This window comes from Bos javanicus, chromosome 19 (assembly GCF_032452875.1).
Source record: "Bos javanicus breed banteng chromosome 19, ARS-OSU_banteng_1.0, whole genome shotgun sequence".
NCBI classification, from domain to species: Eukaryota; Metazoa; Chordata; class Mammalia; order Artiodactyla; family Bovidae; genus Bos; species Bos javanicus.
In genome coordinates this window covers 47,620,513-47,635,521 of record NC_083886.1, presented here as the reverse complement: position 1 = coordinate 47,635,521, position 15,009 = coordinate 47,620,513, and the positions used below count along the sequence as shown (strand labels likewise).

Here is a 15,009-nt window from a genome sequence, read left to right as displayed (position 1 = left end):
TTCCTTCCAAAGAAATCCCAGGGCTGATCTCCTTCAGAATGGACTGGTTGGATCTCCTTGCAGTCCAAGGGACTCTCAAGAGTCTTCTCCAACACCACAGTTCAAAAGCATCAATTCTTCGGCGCTCAGCCTTCTTCACAGTCCAACTCTCAACATCCATACATGACCACAGGAAAAACCATAGCCTTGACTAGACGAACCTTTGTTGGCAAATAATGTCTCTGCTTTTGAATATGCTATCTAGGTCATAACTTTCCTTCCAAGGAGTAAGCGTCTTTTAATTTCATGGCTGCAGTCACCATCTGTAGTGATTTCGGAGCCCAGAAAAATAAAGTCTGACACTGTTTCCACTGTTTCCCCATCTAATTCCCATGAAGTGATGGGACTGGATGTCATGATCTTCGTTTTCTGAATGTTGAGCTTTAAGCCAACTTTTTCACTCTCCACTTTCACTTTCATCAAGAGGCTTTTGAGTTCCTCTTCACTTTCTACCATAAGGGTGGTGTCATCTGCATATCTGAGGTTATTGATATTTCTCCCGGCAATCTTGATTCCAGCTTGTGTTTCTTCCAGTCCAGCGTTTCTCATGATGTACTCTGCATAGAAGTTAAATAAACAGGGTGACAATATACAGCCTTGACGTACTCCTTTTCCTATTTGGATCCAGTCTGTTGTTGCATGTCCAGTTCTAACTGTTGCTTCCTGACCTGCATACAAATTTCTCAAGAGGCAGATCAGGTGGTCTGGTATTCCCATCTCTTGCAGAATTTTCCACAGTTTATTGTGATCCACACAGTCAAAGGCTTTGGCATAGTCAATAAAGCAGAAATAGATGTTTTTCTGGAACTCTCGCTTTTTCCATGATCCAGCAGATGTTGGCAATTTGATCTCTGGTTCTTCTTCCTTTTCTAAAACCAGCTTGAACATCAGGAAGTTCACGGTTCACGTATTGCTGAAGCCTGGCTTGGAGAATTTTGAGCATTACTTTACTAGCGTGTGATATGAGTGCAATTGTGCAGTAGTTTGAGCATTCTTTGGCATTGCCTTTCTTTGGGGTTGGAATGAAAACTGACCTTTTCCAGTCCTGTGGCCACTGCTGAGTTTTCCAAATTTGCCGGCATATTGAGTGCAGCACTTTCACAGCATCATCTTTCAGGATTTGGAATAGCTCAACTGGAATTCTATCACCTCCACTAGCTTTGTTCGTAGTGATGCTTTCATAGAAAATATATTAGTTCTAAACTGTTGTGGTGTGGCAGTATAGATATTTGGGGTACAACATCTTGATTAAAATACATTCAAAGCAGTGATTCTAAAGTGTAGTCTGGGCACTTCTGGGGAGTTACCAAAAATCTTTCCAGAAAGTCCACAGGTGAGAACTATTTTCATAATAATATTTAGATGTTATTTGCCTTTTTCACTTTCATTTTGTCACCAGTGTACAGCGGGGTGTTCTAAAAGCTACTTGACGTGACATCATAACAGATTGAATGCAAAAGCTATCTTCTCTTAACCAGAGATTTGCAAAAACTTTAAGCAATGTCATTCTTCTCACTGACTTTTTATTGTTCTGATTAGAAAAATATTATGTTAGTTGACATAACTAGGCCAAATTCCTAACAAATGGATTGCTGAATCGGTGTTTACATGTAGTTTTTAACTTAATGGATAATGTTAAGTTGTCCTCACACAGAGTTTGCATCAATTTGCAGTTCTGCCCTCAGTGATGAGAATACCTGTCTTTCCTCCCTCATGGTAACTTTATGTAATATCAAACTTTTAATTTTTATCTGTTTACTAGGTGAAAAATTGACAATTTCTCATTTGGGGAGCTGTTTTTTATTTTGAATCATCAGATCTTTCTTTTAAATAAACATACAATTTTCCTATCTGTCTTCTCAATCTCCTGAACCCCTTTAGCAGTAGTCAGAAGATTACTGGACAAACTTAGCAGTAGTCAGAAGATTACTAGACAAACTTAACTCAGCAGTAGTCAGAAGATTACTAGACAAACTTAGCAGTAGTCAGAGATTACTAGATAATCATTAACTCAATTCTAGGTTCTTCATTATTAGTTAAAATGGCAGGTTGGTATTCAAAGCTAGTGCTTGTGTCAGGGAGAAGGTGTATTAACAGAACTTCAGAAGTGTTCTGCAACTTAGTTTTTAAAACATCTTTATACACAATGTGATTGAATTTAGCTGTTTTAAATAAAATTGTGACAAAAGCTAGGGTTATCACCTCCATATTTCACAAAGAATTGTGTATGTTTTCAGTGAATTTGAGTGAATTCCTGACATTTCTTAGTTCTTGTTGTAATAGTATTTTTCTTGCATTTTCACAGGGATTATTGAAGCAAGGTAGTACTTTGATTAAGATCTAATAAGCTTTAGTTAAGATGATTTGAGAAATTAAATAAAATCACTTGCTTAGTCAAAACTGTAAAAATTTTGCTACTGTATTTTTCTTTGCTTTTTTCAGTCTGCTTTACAAGAACTTGAAGAATTGAAACAAATTGTTCCCAAAGAATCCCTCGTTTACTTCTTAATAGGAAAGGTAAAGATTGGGGCCCTGGTTCTAAACTCTATCATAACAGATACTAACTTTTGAAAAATAAATATGTTGTATTGTGCACCATCTATTGAGCAAATTCAGCTAGATCTCTGAACTATATACTCTGGAAATAAATCATGGATTTAGTTTTTATTAACATTTAAGAAGGTGATAGATATCCTAATGAAGAAGCAAGAGCACACACCCTGTAATCTTTCTGTAGTTTTGGAAGTATATCAGCACTTGAAGCCCAGTGACTGATAATGAGTTCATGACTGAGACTACCTCAAGGAAAACCGTTAACTTCCAGTTATCAATAAAATACACAAACATCTCCCAAAAGAAGAAAAATAATACCACGGTGTTGTCTTAGTTCAAAAAAATGGCTTGCAGAATTTCTGAGGCAGGACTAGTCAGGACTTTACACACTGGATCCCCAGAAGCCAATTGGTTAAAGTAAGTGAGGATGGTGGACACTGGTGAGAGTTGCTTTGTATGTATGGTTACCACACGCTCAGTTGTGTCTGACTCTTTGTGACCTTTGGACTGTAGCTAGCCAGGCTTCTCTGTCCATGGGATTTTTCAGACAAGAGTACTGGAGTGGGTTGCCATTTCCTCCTCCAGGGGAATCTTCTCGACCCAGGGATCGAACCCATGTCTCCTGTGACTTCTACATTGCAGGTGGATTCTTTACCACTGAGCCATCAGGGGACAGTTGCTATAACTCCATTTAAAATCAGTGTAAATGAGTACTAATTAAGCAATTTATAGTCCACTGTCATTATTCCAAACAGAGTGAGATGTGTTGGAAGCTCACTACCTGAGAGGTACAGGCAAGGGATTCTGAAAATAATACCTGAATATATTAAAAGGAACTCAAAAGTTGGTATGAATTCTTCTATAGGATGAAAATGTCCTGTTCTTCAGAATGAACTTACAACATACCAATCAGGAACCCAATTTAAATTTAAAATGTTTAGGATTTTATAGATGAAGCTTACAACTTAATGAAAAATGTAGTGCTGCTGTTTATTTTTAGGTTTACAAGAAGTTAGGTCAAACGCACCTCGCCCTGATGAATTTCTCTTGGGCTATGGATTTAGATCCTAAAGGAGCCAATAACCAGATTAAAGAGGCAATTGATAAACGCTACCTTCCAGATGATGAGGAGCCAATAACCCAAGAAGAACAGATCAGTGAGTATCATCCATGTGACTTAGGTCTATATGTGATTATTCAAACCAGAAAGCTAGTGAAACACCGTATCAGAGGAAACAGATACTTCTTTATGGCACAGAATAAAGTGGAAAATTTTTTGAATATTCAGAAAGCTGCCTTTTGCATAAGAATTTTATTTCTAAACAATAGATTTTTTACACCAAATGAAATTTTAGGGAAATTGAACAGGGTAATAAAACAACAGTGTGCATATGGAGCCAGGTAACTAGTTTCAGTTCTGGATCTAGTTTGCTGTGTGATTTTCACAAATCCATTGCTAATTTTTACCTGAGCTTCAACCTATGTAACTAATGCCTGGCTTACCTGCTTCCTAGGAATGTGGTAGGGGGAGAAAAGATGATAGGTGTGACTATGTTGAAAACATTGGAAGTGCTAAGTGAATGAATAATAAATTTGTGAACATTTTAAAGTATTGACAGATCTGTAGTAGTGGCTGTTCAAATTCTGTGTAACTCTCACATATCTAAAATCTAAATATTGTACATCTGAAACTAATATAATATTGTAAGTCAGCTATACATCAGTTAATTAAAAGGCAGATAAATATAAATTGAGAGACCTCTGATAAGATAAACTAAGATGGCCTTTGTTCCAGAAATATATTTTATATTTTTGTGAACTAATAGGGACTATCCCCAAAGTGAAGTCAACAGTTGGGTGGAATGTCAGTCTTTTTTAATGTCTTAGAGAATAGTTCTAATTCTTAGGTTGAGTGTGTGCTAAATTGCTTCAGTCGTGTCCAACTCTTTGCGACACTACGGACTGTAGCCCACCAGGCTCCCCTGTCCGTGGGATCCTCCAGGTAAGAATACTGGAGTGGATTGCCGTGCCCTCCTCCAGCGATCTTCCTGTCTCAGAGACCAAAGCCACATCTCTTAAGTCTCCCAGGCTGGTTCTTTACCACTAGCGCCACCTGGGAAGCCCAATTCTTAGGTTAGGGAATAAGAATTCATTAGAGAGAGAGAGTTTTAGTAGTTAAAACTCTTAATGGTTAAAGGCAATAAAATAATCTTAGACATGCTGTAAAATAAGGAACTTGAATTGCGTTTTATTGAAGGATATCAGGATTTTTAAGGGCTTTTGTTTAAGGTCTTATCTCTCTGAATATAATAGTTTTCTTTACTTATTTTCATGAACTAAAAAAAAATACTTTTCAGATACCTTACTGTAGACCTTTTTTATTTTTGAAGTGGGAACAGATGAATCCCAGGAGAGCAGCATGACGGATGCTGATGACACACAACTTCATGCAGCTGAAAGTGATGAATTTTAACTTCTGGAAATCAGACCTTTGCAACTGGATGTGTGACTCATGCTGACATGTTTCTTGTCCTTCCATATACTGAGTCTTCACTCTTGAGCCAGCATTGTCATCATCCATCACTTATATCCTGAGTGTGCCACTTTCACTGGACCCTGACTGTACACAGAATGAAAGGCAGTGCAATATTTAGCTGCTAAGAAGACTGGCTCTTTCACCAGTATGAATGACAGTTCAGAGGGGATAGGGTGGGAAACTTTCTTTTTCTTTCTTTTTTTTTTCTTTAATCTCCCTTTGTTGGAAAGCTATCATGGAAGGAAGAGTTATGTTTTATCCTGAAGGAACCATTAGATATGGAAAATAGTGATGAACCAGAATCTCTTGGTCGTTTTTCCAAAAATTTGTTTTTACTTGGTTCTGTTCCTGATAAACAAAGTGACTGACCTTCATTTCTAGGTTCTTCAAGAATGGTGTTAGCAAGTGCCAGATGGAACAATAAAAGACATTGCCTATAACAGAGTAACCTGATTGCCAAGGAATGTAAATTACCTTAAACTTCAGTGTCTCCCATAACAAATGTAATGAGCATATAGGGACTCATATGTAGGAATCAATATCCCTCCATAACAGTGTACACTTATTCTTGGTAAGAATACTTTAATGTCCAACCAAGAATTTTAATTTATTCATCTTGCCTCAAAGTGTTGATCATCGTTATCTTGGTATTACAAACTTTAAAATTGGTCCTTAACATTTTTCCTCTTCTCTTTGAGCTGTGTGGGATCACCTCTAACATTCAGAGATGATAGAGGGGTTGCCCACTGAAAAGCCAAAACAAGGCTCTTAATAACCATTTAAGTTCACCAGAAGAATCAAAATGAGAACACTAAATGGAAAGACTTTAAGAGATCATGATAGTGAAAGCCTTAATACAATCAGAATCCTACCATAACCTTGAGTTTATATTTGTTCAAGACAGTATCCCTTTGACTTTCTTTAAGTGTTTAAGCAAGGTGCAAGAAAGTGTGGTTACCTTTGGTGAGGTCATTTCCATTCTTTTCTGCTCTCTGCTTCAGATTATTTCCAGTAGTGTGAGTTACCAAAACATGTACTGAGAGTGATTGGGTTTAGAATATTAGAAATGTTTAGCTGCAAAAATAAAAACAAAAAACCACCCACTCTTATGAAGGAGACGAGTTCTCTCTTGAGTTTATCGTAATATAGACTGATGTCTTTGGGGAATGACCACAATTTTAAAGATCTAATTATGCATAATAAAATGGGAATTATTGGAATTTCACAGTAACCGATTTAAAGTTTTAAATTGTGTATCTCCTTTATTGTAATGTTTGAAATTTTTAGAGAAACTTTAGTTAACATTTTTTTAAGTGCCAATGTCAGAATATAACAAATTTATAGTTTCTTACAAATGACAGGCCTACAGTTATTGTTGTGGATTATTTGATGAAGGACAAACTTATCTACTGGTTACATGTATTTTGTTAGTCAAGCTGTGAAAATAAGGTGGATTACAGAAGATGTGAAAAAATTTTAGCCCGTAGTCTCAGTAATTTTCTGTCATTTACTGTTAATCTGCTTATTTGAATATGGATTAAATTGCATTATAAACTAATTCAAGTCAGAGTGTTAGGTTGGGTATTGGGGTGCCAGAGAGGTATTTAACAAAATTTCCTACCTAAATCTGTTTATGTGCTGCCTAAAAAAATAATTTATAAGAAAAGGAAAGATTGGGAGTAAATGAATATCATTAAAGATTCCCCAAGGCTAGCACTTGAATTCTAACAAATATTCCATTTTATTATCCATTAGTTCTGTAATATTTAATTTTATATTCTTTTATTTTTTTTAATTGGCAAATCATAAGCCAGCTGTATAACAGTATCAAATATAGAGTTTTCATAGAAAGCTTTGATCTGGGCTCTTTGTTACAAAGCTTGGAGAAAGCTATGCTCAGAAAACAATTTGCTGATGTATAATTAGTTATGTTTTGTAGTAGGAATTTATGTCCTGTGCCAGAAGTAAGTCTTTCTGGTATTAATTTTGAGACCAAGAATAAAAGGATAGTTGTGGAAGGCACAGCATGGCTATGGTTGGTTGATCGATAATCAGCCCAGATTGATCTGACTGCATTTTCCTCACACCTCTACTTTCAAAGTCATTTAGCTGTTGGAAGCATTTCCTACCTATTTACTGTTTCTGGCTTTCTCTTCTTTCTTTTTTGCATAGTATGGGGATCAAATAACCAGAAGAAGATACGCATTTTAATCAAGCAAAATGATTGCTTCAAATTTCAGAAGTATTTTGAAGGAAATCAGAAATACTAAGTACTTCAACATCATTTTTTCTCTTTAAGCCTTTCACACGTGTGTATACACACACACACACTCTTGTTCAGAAGTTATGTTGTAGCATTGGATATTTTTCCCCCTTGAAAATGGTTCTTAACTCTGGGATTTTAGAAGGTTGGAAATATTTTTTCAAGAGAACAATGGTACTCAAAATAATGAAAGGTGGTCCTACTTTTTCTGTATTTCATTACTTTAAAATTTTTATTTTTTTTCCAAGAACTGCAAGTAATATTTGAACCATGCTGCTGTTGTACCTTAAACAAAAACTCAGTGATAACCAGTATTTAGTCTATTAAAAATGCTCTTTTTGAAGAAAAAAGTTTGCAAGTCTCTGTTTAGCCAGAGTATAGTATGGGTCTTCAAGAGAAATATGGTGACCTGTTTTCTTTGTGAAAACCTGGGAAAATGCAAGTGTGGGTGTGATGTGTGTGTTATATATGCATTGAAACAATGTAATTTTGTGTCTTCTTTTTTTGCTTTTCCTGACTTATTTCAGAAATTGTACAGTCTTGGGGGGGAAAGTCTTTTCTGTTAATATATTTGCAATTCATTAAAGGATATGGAAAATCCAAATAAATTACTTTTGAAAGCAATTCATAATCAAGTCATTAAAGCTATATCAGAGCTGTGCCATCTGTATTTTGATAGTGAGGCACAGCGAAATAGTGAAAGATTAGTATTATGTTCCACAGAAGTCTAGGGCAATGCTTCTCTATTTTTTTACTTACACTCTCATCTAATATATATATTTATTTTAAAATTCACACCCCTTTTTTAGTATTATTTGGAGTTTCAAAATAAATATTGTGACAAAAATTGGTAACTTTAGAATGTATTTTTCCCACACTACAAAAGCCCCTTGCCAGCAGCTGCCACTTTGCAAGTCAACTGCTTATTTCTCAATCATGTGATTTCTGAAATTCCTTTAAAAGGGACACAAAGCTCTTTTCTAATTAGAATCCATTTTAAATATCAAGATCTGAAAGAAGTAGAATATAGAGAGCAAGTTTTACTCTAGCTTGATATCTTGTAGAAGACTAAAGGGTTTTGCTCAGACTTGAAGAAAGGGTAGCGGTAGGGAAAAAGACAAAGTGAGGTGTGCTGGGCAGATTAGGGGATGACTCAGACCATAACCTTCCTAGGACTGGCCATTTGCTGTCAGTAGGACAGGGATAACTAGAAATCTAAGTAGGAAGTATTCTTTGGTTTTTTTAGCCTGTAATTAATGATTTTGTGAAGGTTCAGAAATGCAGACTTTGCTAAACAGCTGTGTTTAGTGAGTTCTTGTCATGTGTCCTGTGTTACTTGCCTTGGGTACAATATTTTCAGTCCTCAACCCTATATGGTAAGTGCCACTCGATTTTACAAAAGAAAAAGACTCTGAGCAATTAAATGGCAGACCTGGACACTTGGCATTAGTGTATCTAATAAACATTTAGTTTTGGACTTCTCTGGCAGTTTGAGATCATGTCTAATGTTAACTGTCAAGTGTCCTCCCTAGCATTTTGAAATTGGTATCATAGAAGTTCTGGTTTTACAGAGGTAACTTTATTACTAACCATAGATTAAAATCTGTTAAATGTTTAACCCTTTGTCTCTGTACTTCTCACACTGAAACTGAAAGCTCTATCCCTTTCTTGAGTAACTAGAAGTTTCTTTAAAGTAGAAAATTTCAAATCCTCAATTTTCTTTCCATTCTTACTTTTTTTAATTACCAATTTCCCCTAACATAGCATTCTTTTTATTTAACACCCTGAAGATGGAATGTTCAGTTTAGTGCTAAAAGCTGTATTTGAGAAGAAAATCCAAACGCGTAATGCTTCACTGGAATTGGAATAAAAAATGAGTAAGTAATGGAGGAAAGAAAAACAATGAAGTAGATTTAAGGTTTCTTTTTTTTTTTTTTTAATTTTATTTAACTTTACAATATTGTATTGGTTTTGCCATATATCAAAATGAATCAGCCACAGGTATACCTGTGTTCCCCATCCTGAACACTCCTCCCTCCTCCCTCCCCATACCATCCCTCTGGGTCGTCCCAGTGCACCAGCCCCAAGCATCCAGTAAAGCATCCAGTATCGTGCATCGAACCTGGACTGGCGACTCATTTCATATATGATATTATACATATTTCAATGCCATTCTCCCAAATCATCCCACCCTCTCCCTCTCCCACAGAGTCCAAAAGACTGTTCTATACATCAGTGTCTCTATTGCTGTCTCGTATACAGAGTTAAGGTTTCTAATCATGTATTTTTCAAAAGCACTGAGCTGATGTCTAGGAAGTGTAGACTTTGCCCCTTAGTTGCTGTGTGACCCTGAACAATTAAAACCTTTTTTTCTGATCAATTTAATTGTGATTGGGTGCTAAAATGTATGTCTGATAAGAAAAGTATATTGAGACTTCTAGGGCTGGAAAACAATGATACTTACCTGATGACAAATCTGTCCATCTCCCAAAGTAACCATAAGATCAAGTAAAACAAAACTATACAGGGTTCATGCCTTCATTATTAAGAAAATACTGTAACTTCAAATTACCTATAAGAAGAGAAAGATTTCCTGTACGGATCCTGCTATCACCATAAGCCTGTGATTGTAGAGCAAGAGGGTGGTGGGTGGGGTGCTAAGTCACTTCAGTTGTATCCAACTCTTTGCAACCCTATGGAGTGTAGCCCGCCAGGCTCCTCTGTCCATGGGATTCTCCAGGCAAGAATACTGGAGTGAGTTGCTGTGCCCTCCTCCAGGGGATCTTCCTGGCCTGGGGATCAAAACTATGTCATGTCTCCTGCACTGGCAGGTGGGTTCTTTACCACCAGTGCCACCTGGTAACCACTATTTAATAACAATTTCAATTTGTATAAAACCATGGAGACAATCCTTGGAAGAAGAGTTATGATAAACCTAGAGGTCATAATACTGTGATTATGGTTTCAGTGCCATGATCTTACTTTTCTGAATGTTGAGCTTGAAGCCAACATTTTTACTCTCCTCTTTCACTTTCATCAAGAGTCCCTTTAGTTCCTCTTCACTTTCTACCATAAGGGTGGTGTCATCTGCATATCTGAGGTTATTGATATTTCTCCCTGCAATCTTGATTCTAGCTTGTGGTTCTTCCAGCCCAGCGTTTTTCATGATGTACTCTGCATATAAGTTAAATAAGCAGGGTGACAATATACAGCCTTGACATGCTCCTTTTCCTGTTTGGAACCAGTCTGTTGTTACATGTCCAGTTCTAACTGTTGCTTCCTGACCTGCATACAGATTTCTCAAGAGGGAGGTCAGGAGGTCTGGTATTCCCATCTCTTTCAGAATTTTCCACAGTTTATTGTGATCCACACAGTCACAGGCTTTGGCATAGTCAATAAAGCAGAAATAGATGTTTTTCTGGAACTCTCGCTTTTTCCATGATCCAGCAGATGTTGGCAATTTGATCTCTGTTTCCTCTGCCTTTTCTAAATCTAGCTTGAACAACTGGAAGTTCATGGTTCACGTAATGCTGAAGCCTGGCTTGGAGAATTTTGAGCATTACTAGCGTGTGAGAAGAGTGCAATTGTGCGGTAGTTAGTTTGAGCAGTCTTTGGCATTGCCTTTCTTTGGGATTGGAATGAAAACTGACCTTTTCCCATCCTGTGACCACTGCTGAGTTTTCCAAATTTGCTGCCATGTTGAGTGCAGCACTTTCACAGCATCATCTTTCAGGATTTGAAATAGCTCAACTGGAATTCCATCACCTCCACTAGCTTTGTCTGTAGTGATGCTTTCTAAGGCCCACTTGACTTCACATTCCAAGATGTCTGGCTCTAGATGAGTAATCACACTATCATGATTATCTTGGTCGTGAAGATCTTTTTTGTACAGTTCTTCTGTGTATTCTTGCCACCTCTTCTTAATATCTTCTGCTTTTGTTAGGTCCATACCATTTCTATCCTTTATCAAGCCCATCTTTGCATGAAATGTTCCCTTGGTATCTCTAATTTTCTTGAAGAGATCTCTAGTCTTTCCCATTCTGTTGTTTTCCTCTGTTTCTTTGCATTGATCGCTGAAGAAGGCTTTCTTATCTCTTCTTGCTATTCTTTGGAACTCTGCATTCAGATGCTTATATCTTTCTTTTCTCCTTTGCTTTTCACTTCTTTTCACAGCTACTTGTAAGGCCTCCCCAGACAGCCATTTTGCTTTTTTGCATTTCTTTTCCGTGGGGATGGTCTTGATCCCTGTCTCCTGTACAATGTCACGAACCTCAGTCCATAGTTCATCAGGCACTCTATCAGATCTAGGCCCTTAAATCTATTTCTCTCTTCCACTGTATGATCATAAGGGATTTGATTTAGGTCATACCTGAATGGTCTAGTGGCTTTCCCTACTTTCTTCAATTTAAGTCTGAATTTGGCAATAAGGAGTTCATGATCTGAGCCACAGTCAGCTCCCAGTCTTGTTTTTGCTGACTGTATAGAGCTTCTCCATCTTTGGCTGCAAAGAGTATAATCAGTCTGATTTCCGTGTTGACCATCTGGTGATGTCCATGTGTAGAGTCTTCTCTTGTGTTGTTGGAAGAGGGTGTTTGCTATGACCAGTGTGTTCTCTTGGCAAAACTCTATTAGCCTTTGCCCTCCTTCATTCTGTATTCCAAGGCCAAATTTGCCTGTTAGTCCAGGTGTTTCTTGACTTCTTACTTTGCATTCCAGCCCCCTATAATGAAAAGGACGTCTTTTTTGGGTGTCAGTTCTAAAAGGTCTTGTAGGTCTTCATAGAACTGTTCAACTTCAACTTCTTCAGCATTACTGGTTGGGGCATAGACTTGGATTACTGTGATATTGAATGGTTTGCCTTGGAAACGAACAGAGATCATTCTGTCATTTTTGAGATTGCATCCAAGTACTGCATTTTGGACTCTTGTTGACCATGATGGCTACTCCATTTCTTCTAAGGGATTCCTGCCTGCAGTAGTAGATCCAATGGTCATCTGAGTTAAATTTTTGGCAGCGTGTGGGATCTTCCTGGATTAGGGATTGAACCTGTGTCTCCTGCATTAGCAGACGAATTCTTCACCACTGAGCAACCAGGGAAGCCCAGGGACACATAATCTTATCTGAAGACACAATCCATCTCTATCTCAGCCACTGCAGATTCCTCACTGATATGTCTATGGCCTCTTGCTAATGAAATTTTCTTCCTCCCATCTGCATGAGAAGTTTGGGGCCACCTAACAATCTGGTCATTGCTGGAAACCTCTCTGGAGATCTAGCATTTGTACCAAAACATTAACTAGAGGAGCTCTGGAGTTAGCATAATCAGCATAGATCCTGTGAATAATTCCATAGGCTTTCTTAAGAGCACAAACACCTTGTTTACTCAATTTCCAGGTAAAAACATATCTTGCACCTTCTAGAAACTTTTCTCAAAAATGTATTAAAAAACATCCTGGTGTATAGTCTATGGGAACTTGAGTAGAATTTGTATCCTGCTGTTGTGTGAAAATTGATAAATCTTAAGTACATGGAATTGGTTCATAGTGCTGCTCAGGTCTGCTATATCCTTTTACTTTTCTTTCTATTCATTCTATTAATTTTTGAGTTTGATATTGAAACTCCAGCTATAATTCTTATTTCATCTACTTAAAAAATAATTGTAATATATAGTGTAACTATGTGTAACTTTGTTCTTTTTTTCCAAGTCTCCTGTAAGCGTGCTATCACAGTTTCATAATTTTTAAAAAATAAATATTAAAATACATATATTCAGAAACAAGTTTTAGATAATTATGCTAATGACATTTTTTAAAGAACATGTTTACAATTTGACAAAATGAAGAGGAAAAACTCAAAACAAGTTCACATTTAGGGTAAGAAATAAACATTAAAAGTATTTATAAGCATTGTATTGGGTAGACCTTTATAGTGGTCCTGAGTTGGGGCGTGAAGACAGGACTTCACACCCTCATATTGGACTGTCGGCATTGGATGCATACTTGCCCAGAAAGGGGACGTGTTCTTGGATGAGCAAGTCTTTTTCATCCTTGTAAGGGGATTTTGTATGCTTTGTTTAACCACAAAATCCAAAATATCATATGAACATATAATCAGCATAAACATGAATGAAATATTTTACTTATTTTCATGTTAAGTCTTTAAAATGTGGTATGTATGGCACAATGCACTTATGGCACAATGCAATTTGGACCAACCACACTTGAAATACTCAGCAGTTACATGTGGCTAGTGGCTACAATATTTGACAGTACAGCCCTAGGCAGGTGTGTTCTTATATGTACCAGGATCTATGTACAAAATGTAAATTACAGATTTTAAACATTTATTTTTGAATGCACTGGGTCTTTGTTGCTATGCACGGGCTTTCTCCAGTTGTGGCAGGCAGATTCTTAACCACTGGAGTACCAGGGAAGACCCATTATAGATTCTCTAAATTACCTAAAAGTACAAACATCACGATGGTGTGATCACTCACCTAGAGCCCAGACATCCTGGAATGCAAAGTCAAGTGGGCCTTAGAAAGCATCACTACAGACAAAGCTAGTGGAGGTGATGGAATTCCAGTTGAGCTATTTCAAATCCTGAAAGATGATGCTGTGAAAGTGCTGCACTCAATATGGCAGCAAATTTGGAAAACTCAGCAGTGGCCACAGGATGGGAAAAGGTCAGTTTTCATTCCAATCCCAAAGAAAGGCAATGCCAAAGACTGCTCAAACTACCACACAATTGCACTTATCTCACACAGTAGTAAAGCAGTGCTCAAAGTTCTCTAAGCCAGGCTTCAACAATACATGAACCATGAACTTCCAGTTGTTCAAGCTAGATTTAGAAAAGGCAGAGGAACCAGAGATCAAATTGCCAACATCCACTGGATCATGGAAAAAGCAAGAGAGTTCCAGAAAGACATCTATTTCTGCTTTATTGACTATGCCAAAACTTTTGACTGTGTGGATCACAATAAATTGTCGAAAATTCTGAAAGAGATGAGAATACCAAACCACCTGACCTCCCTCTTGAGAAATCTGTGTGCAGGTCAGGAAGCAACAGTTTGAATTGGACATGGAACAACAGACTGGTTCCAAATAGGAAAAAAATTATGTCAAGGCTATATATTGTCACCATGCTTATTTAACTTCTATGCAAAATACATCATGAGAAATCCTGAACTGGAAGAAGCACAAGCTGGAATCAAGATTCCCGGGAGAAATATCAATAACCTGAGACATGCAGATGACAGCACCCTTATGGTAGAAAGTGAAGAACTACTAAAGAGCCTCTTGATGAAAGTGAAAGATTAGAGTGAAAAAGTTGGCTTAAAGCTCAACATTCAGAAAACTAAGATCATGACATCCAGTCCCATCACTTCATGGCAAATAGATGGAGAAACAGTAGAAACAGTGTCAGACTTTATTTTTGGGGACTCCAAAGTCACTGCAGATGGTGACTGCAGCCATGAAATTAAAAGATGCCTACTCCTTGGAAAGAAAGTTATGACCAACCTAGACAGCATGTTAAAAAGCAGAGACGTTACTTTGCCAACAAAGGTCGGTCTCATCAAGGCTATAGTTTTCCCAGTAATGTATGGATGTGAGAGTTG

General features: G+C 37.3%; 1 protein-coding gene across 10 annotated transcripts in view; it reads left to right on the top strand.

Annotated features, from left to right (window-relative positions):
* Nucleotides 1-8,015, top strand: part of CDC27 (cell division cycle 27) — a 57,929-nt gene extending 49,914 nt beyond the window's left edge. For 5 of the 10 annotated variants that reach the window (XM_061392238.1, XM_061392236.1, XM_061392235.1 and 2 more), the window contains 3 exons: nucleotides 2,482-2,556; nucleotides 3,593-3,749; nucleotides 4,983-8,015. In XM_061392238.1, the coding sequence (XP_061248222.1) occupies nucleotides 2,482-2,556; nucleotides 3,593-3,749; nucleotides 4,983-5,065 (315 nt within the window). In that variant the 3' untranslated portion in view covers nucleotides 5,066-8,015. Of the gene's footprint in view, nucleotides 1-2,481; nucleotides 2,557-3,573; nucleotides 3,750-4,982 lie in introns of those variants that run through there. The other 5 variants (XM_061392242.1, XM_061392241.1, XM_061392244.1 and 2 more) reach the window with 3 other exon arrangements.
* Nucleotides 8,016-15,009: the final 6,994 nt, after the last annotated feature.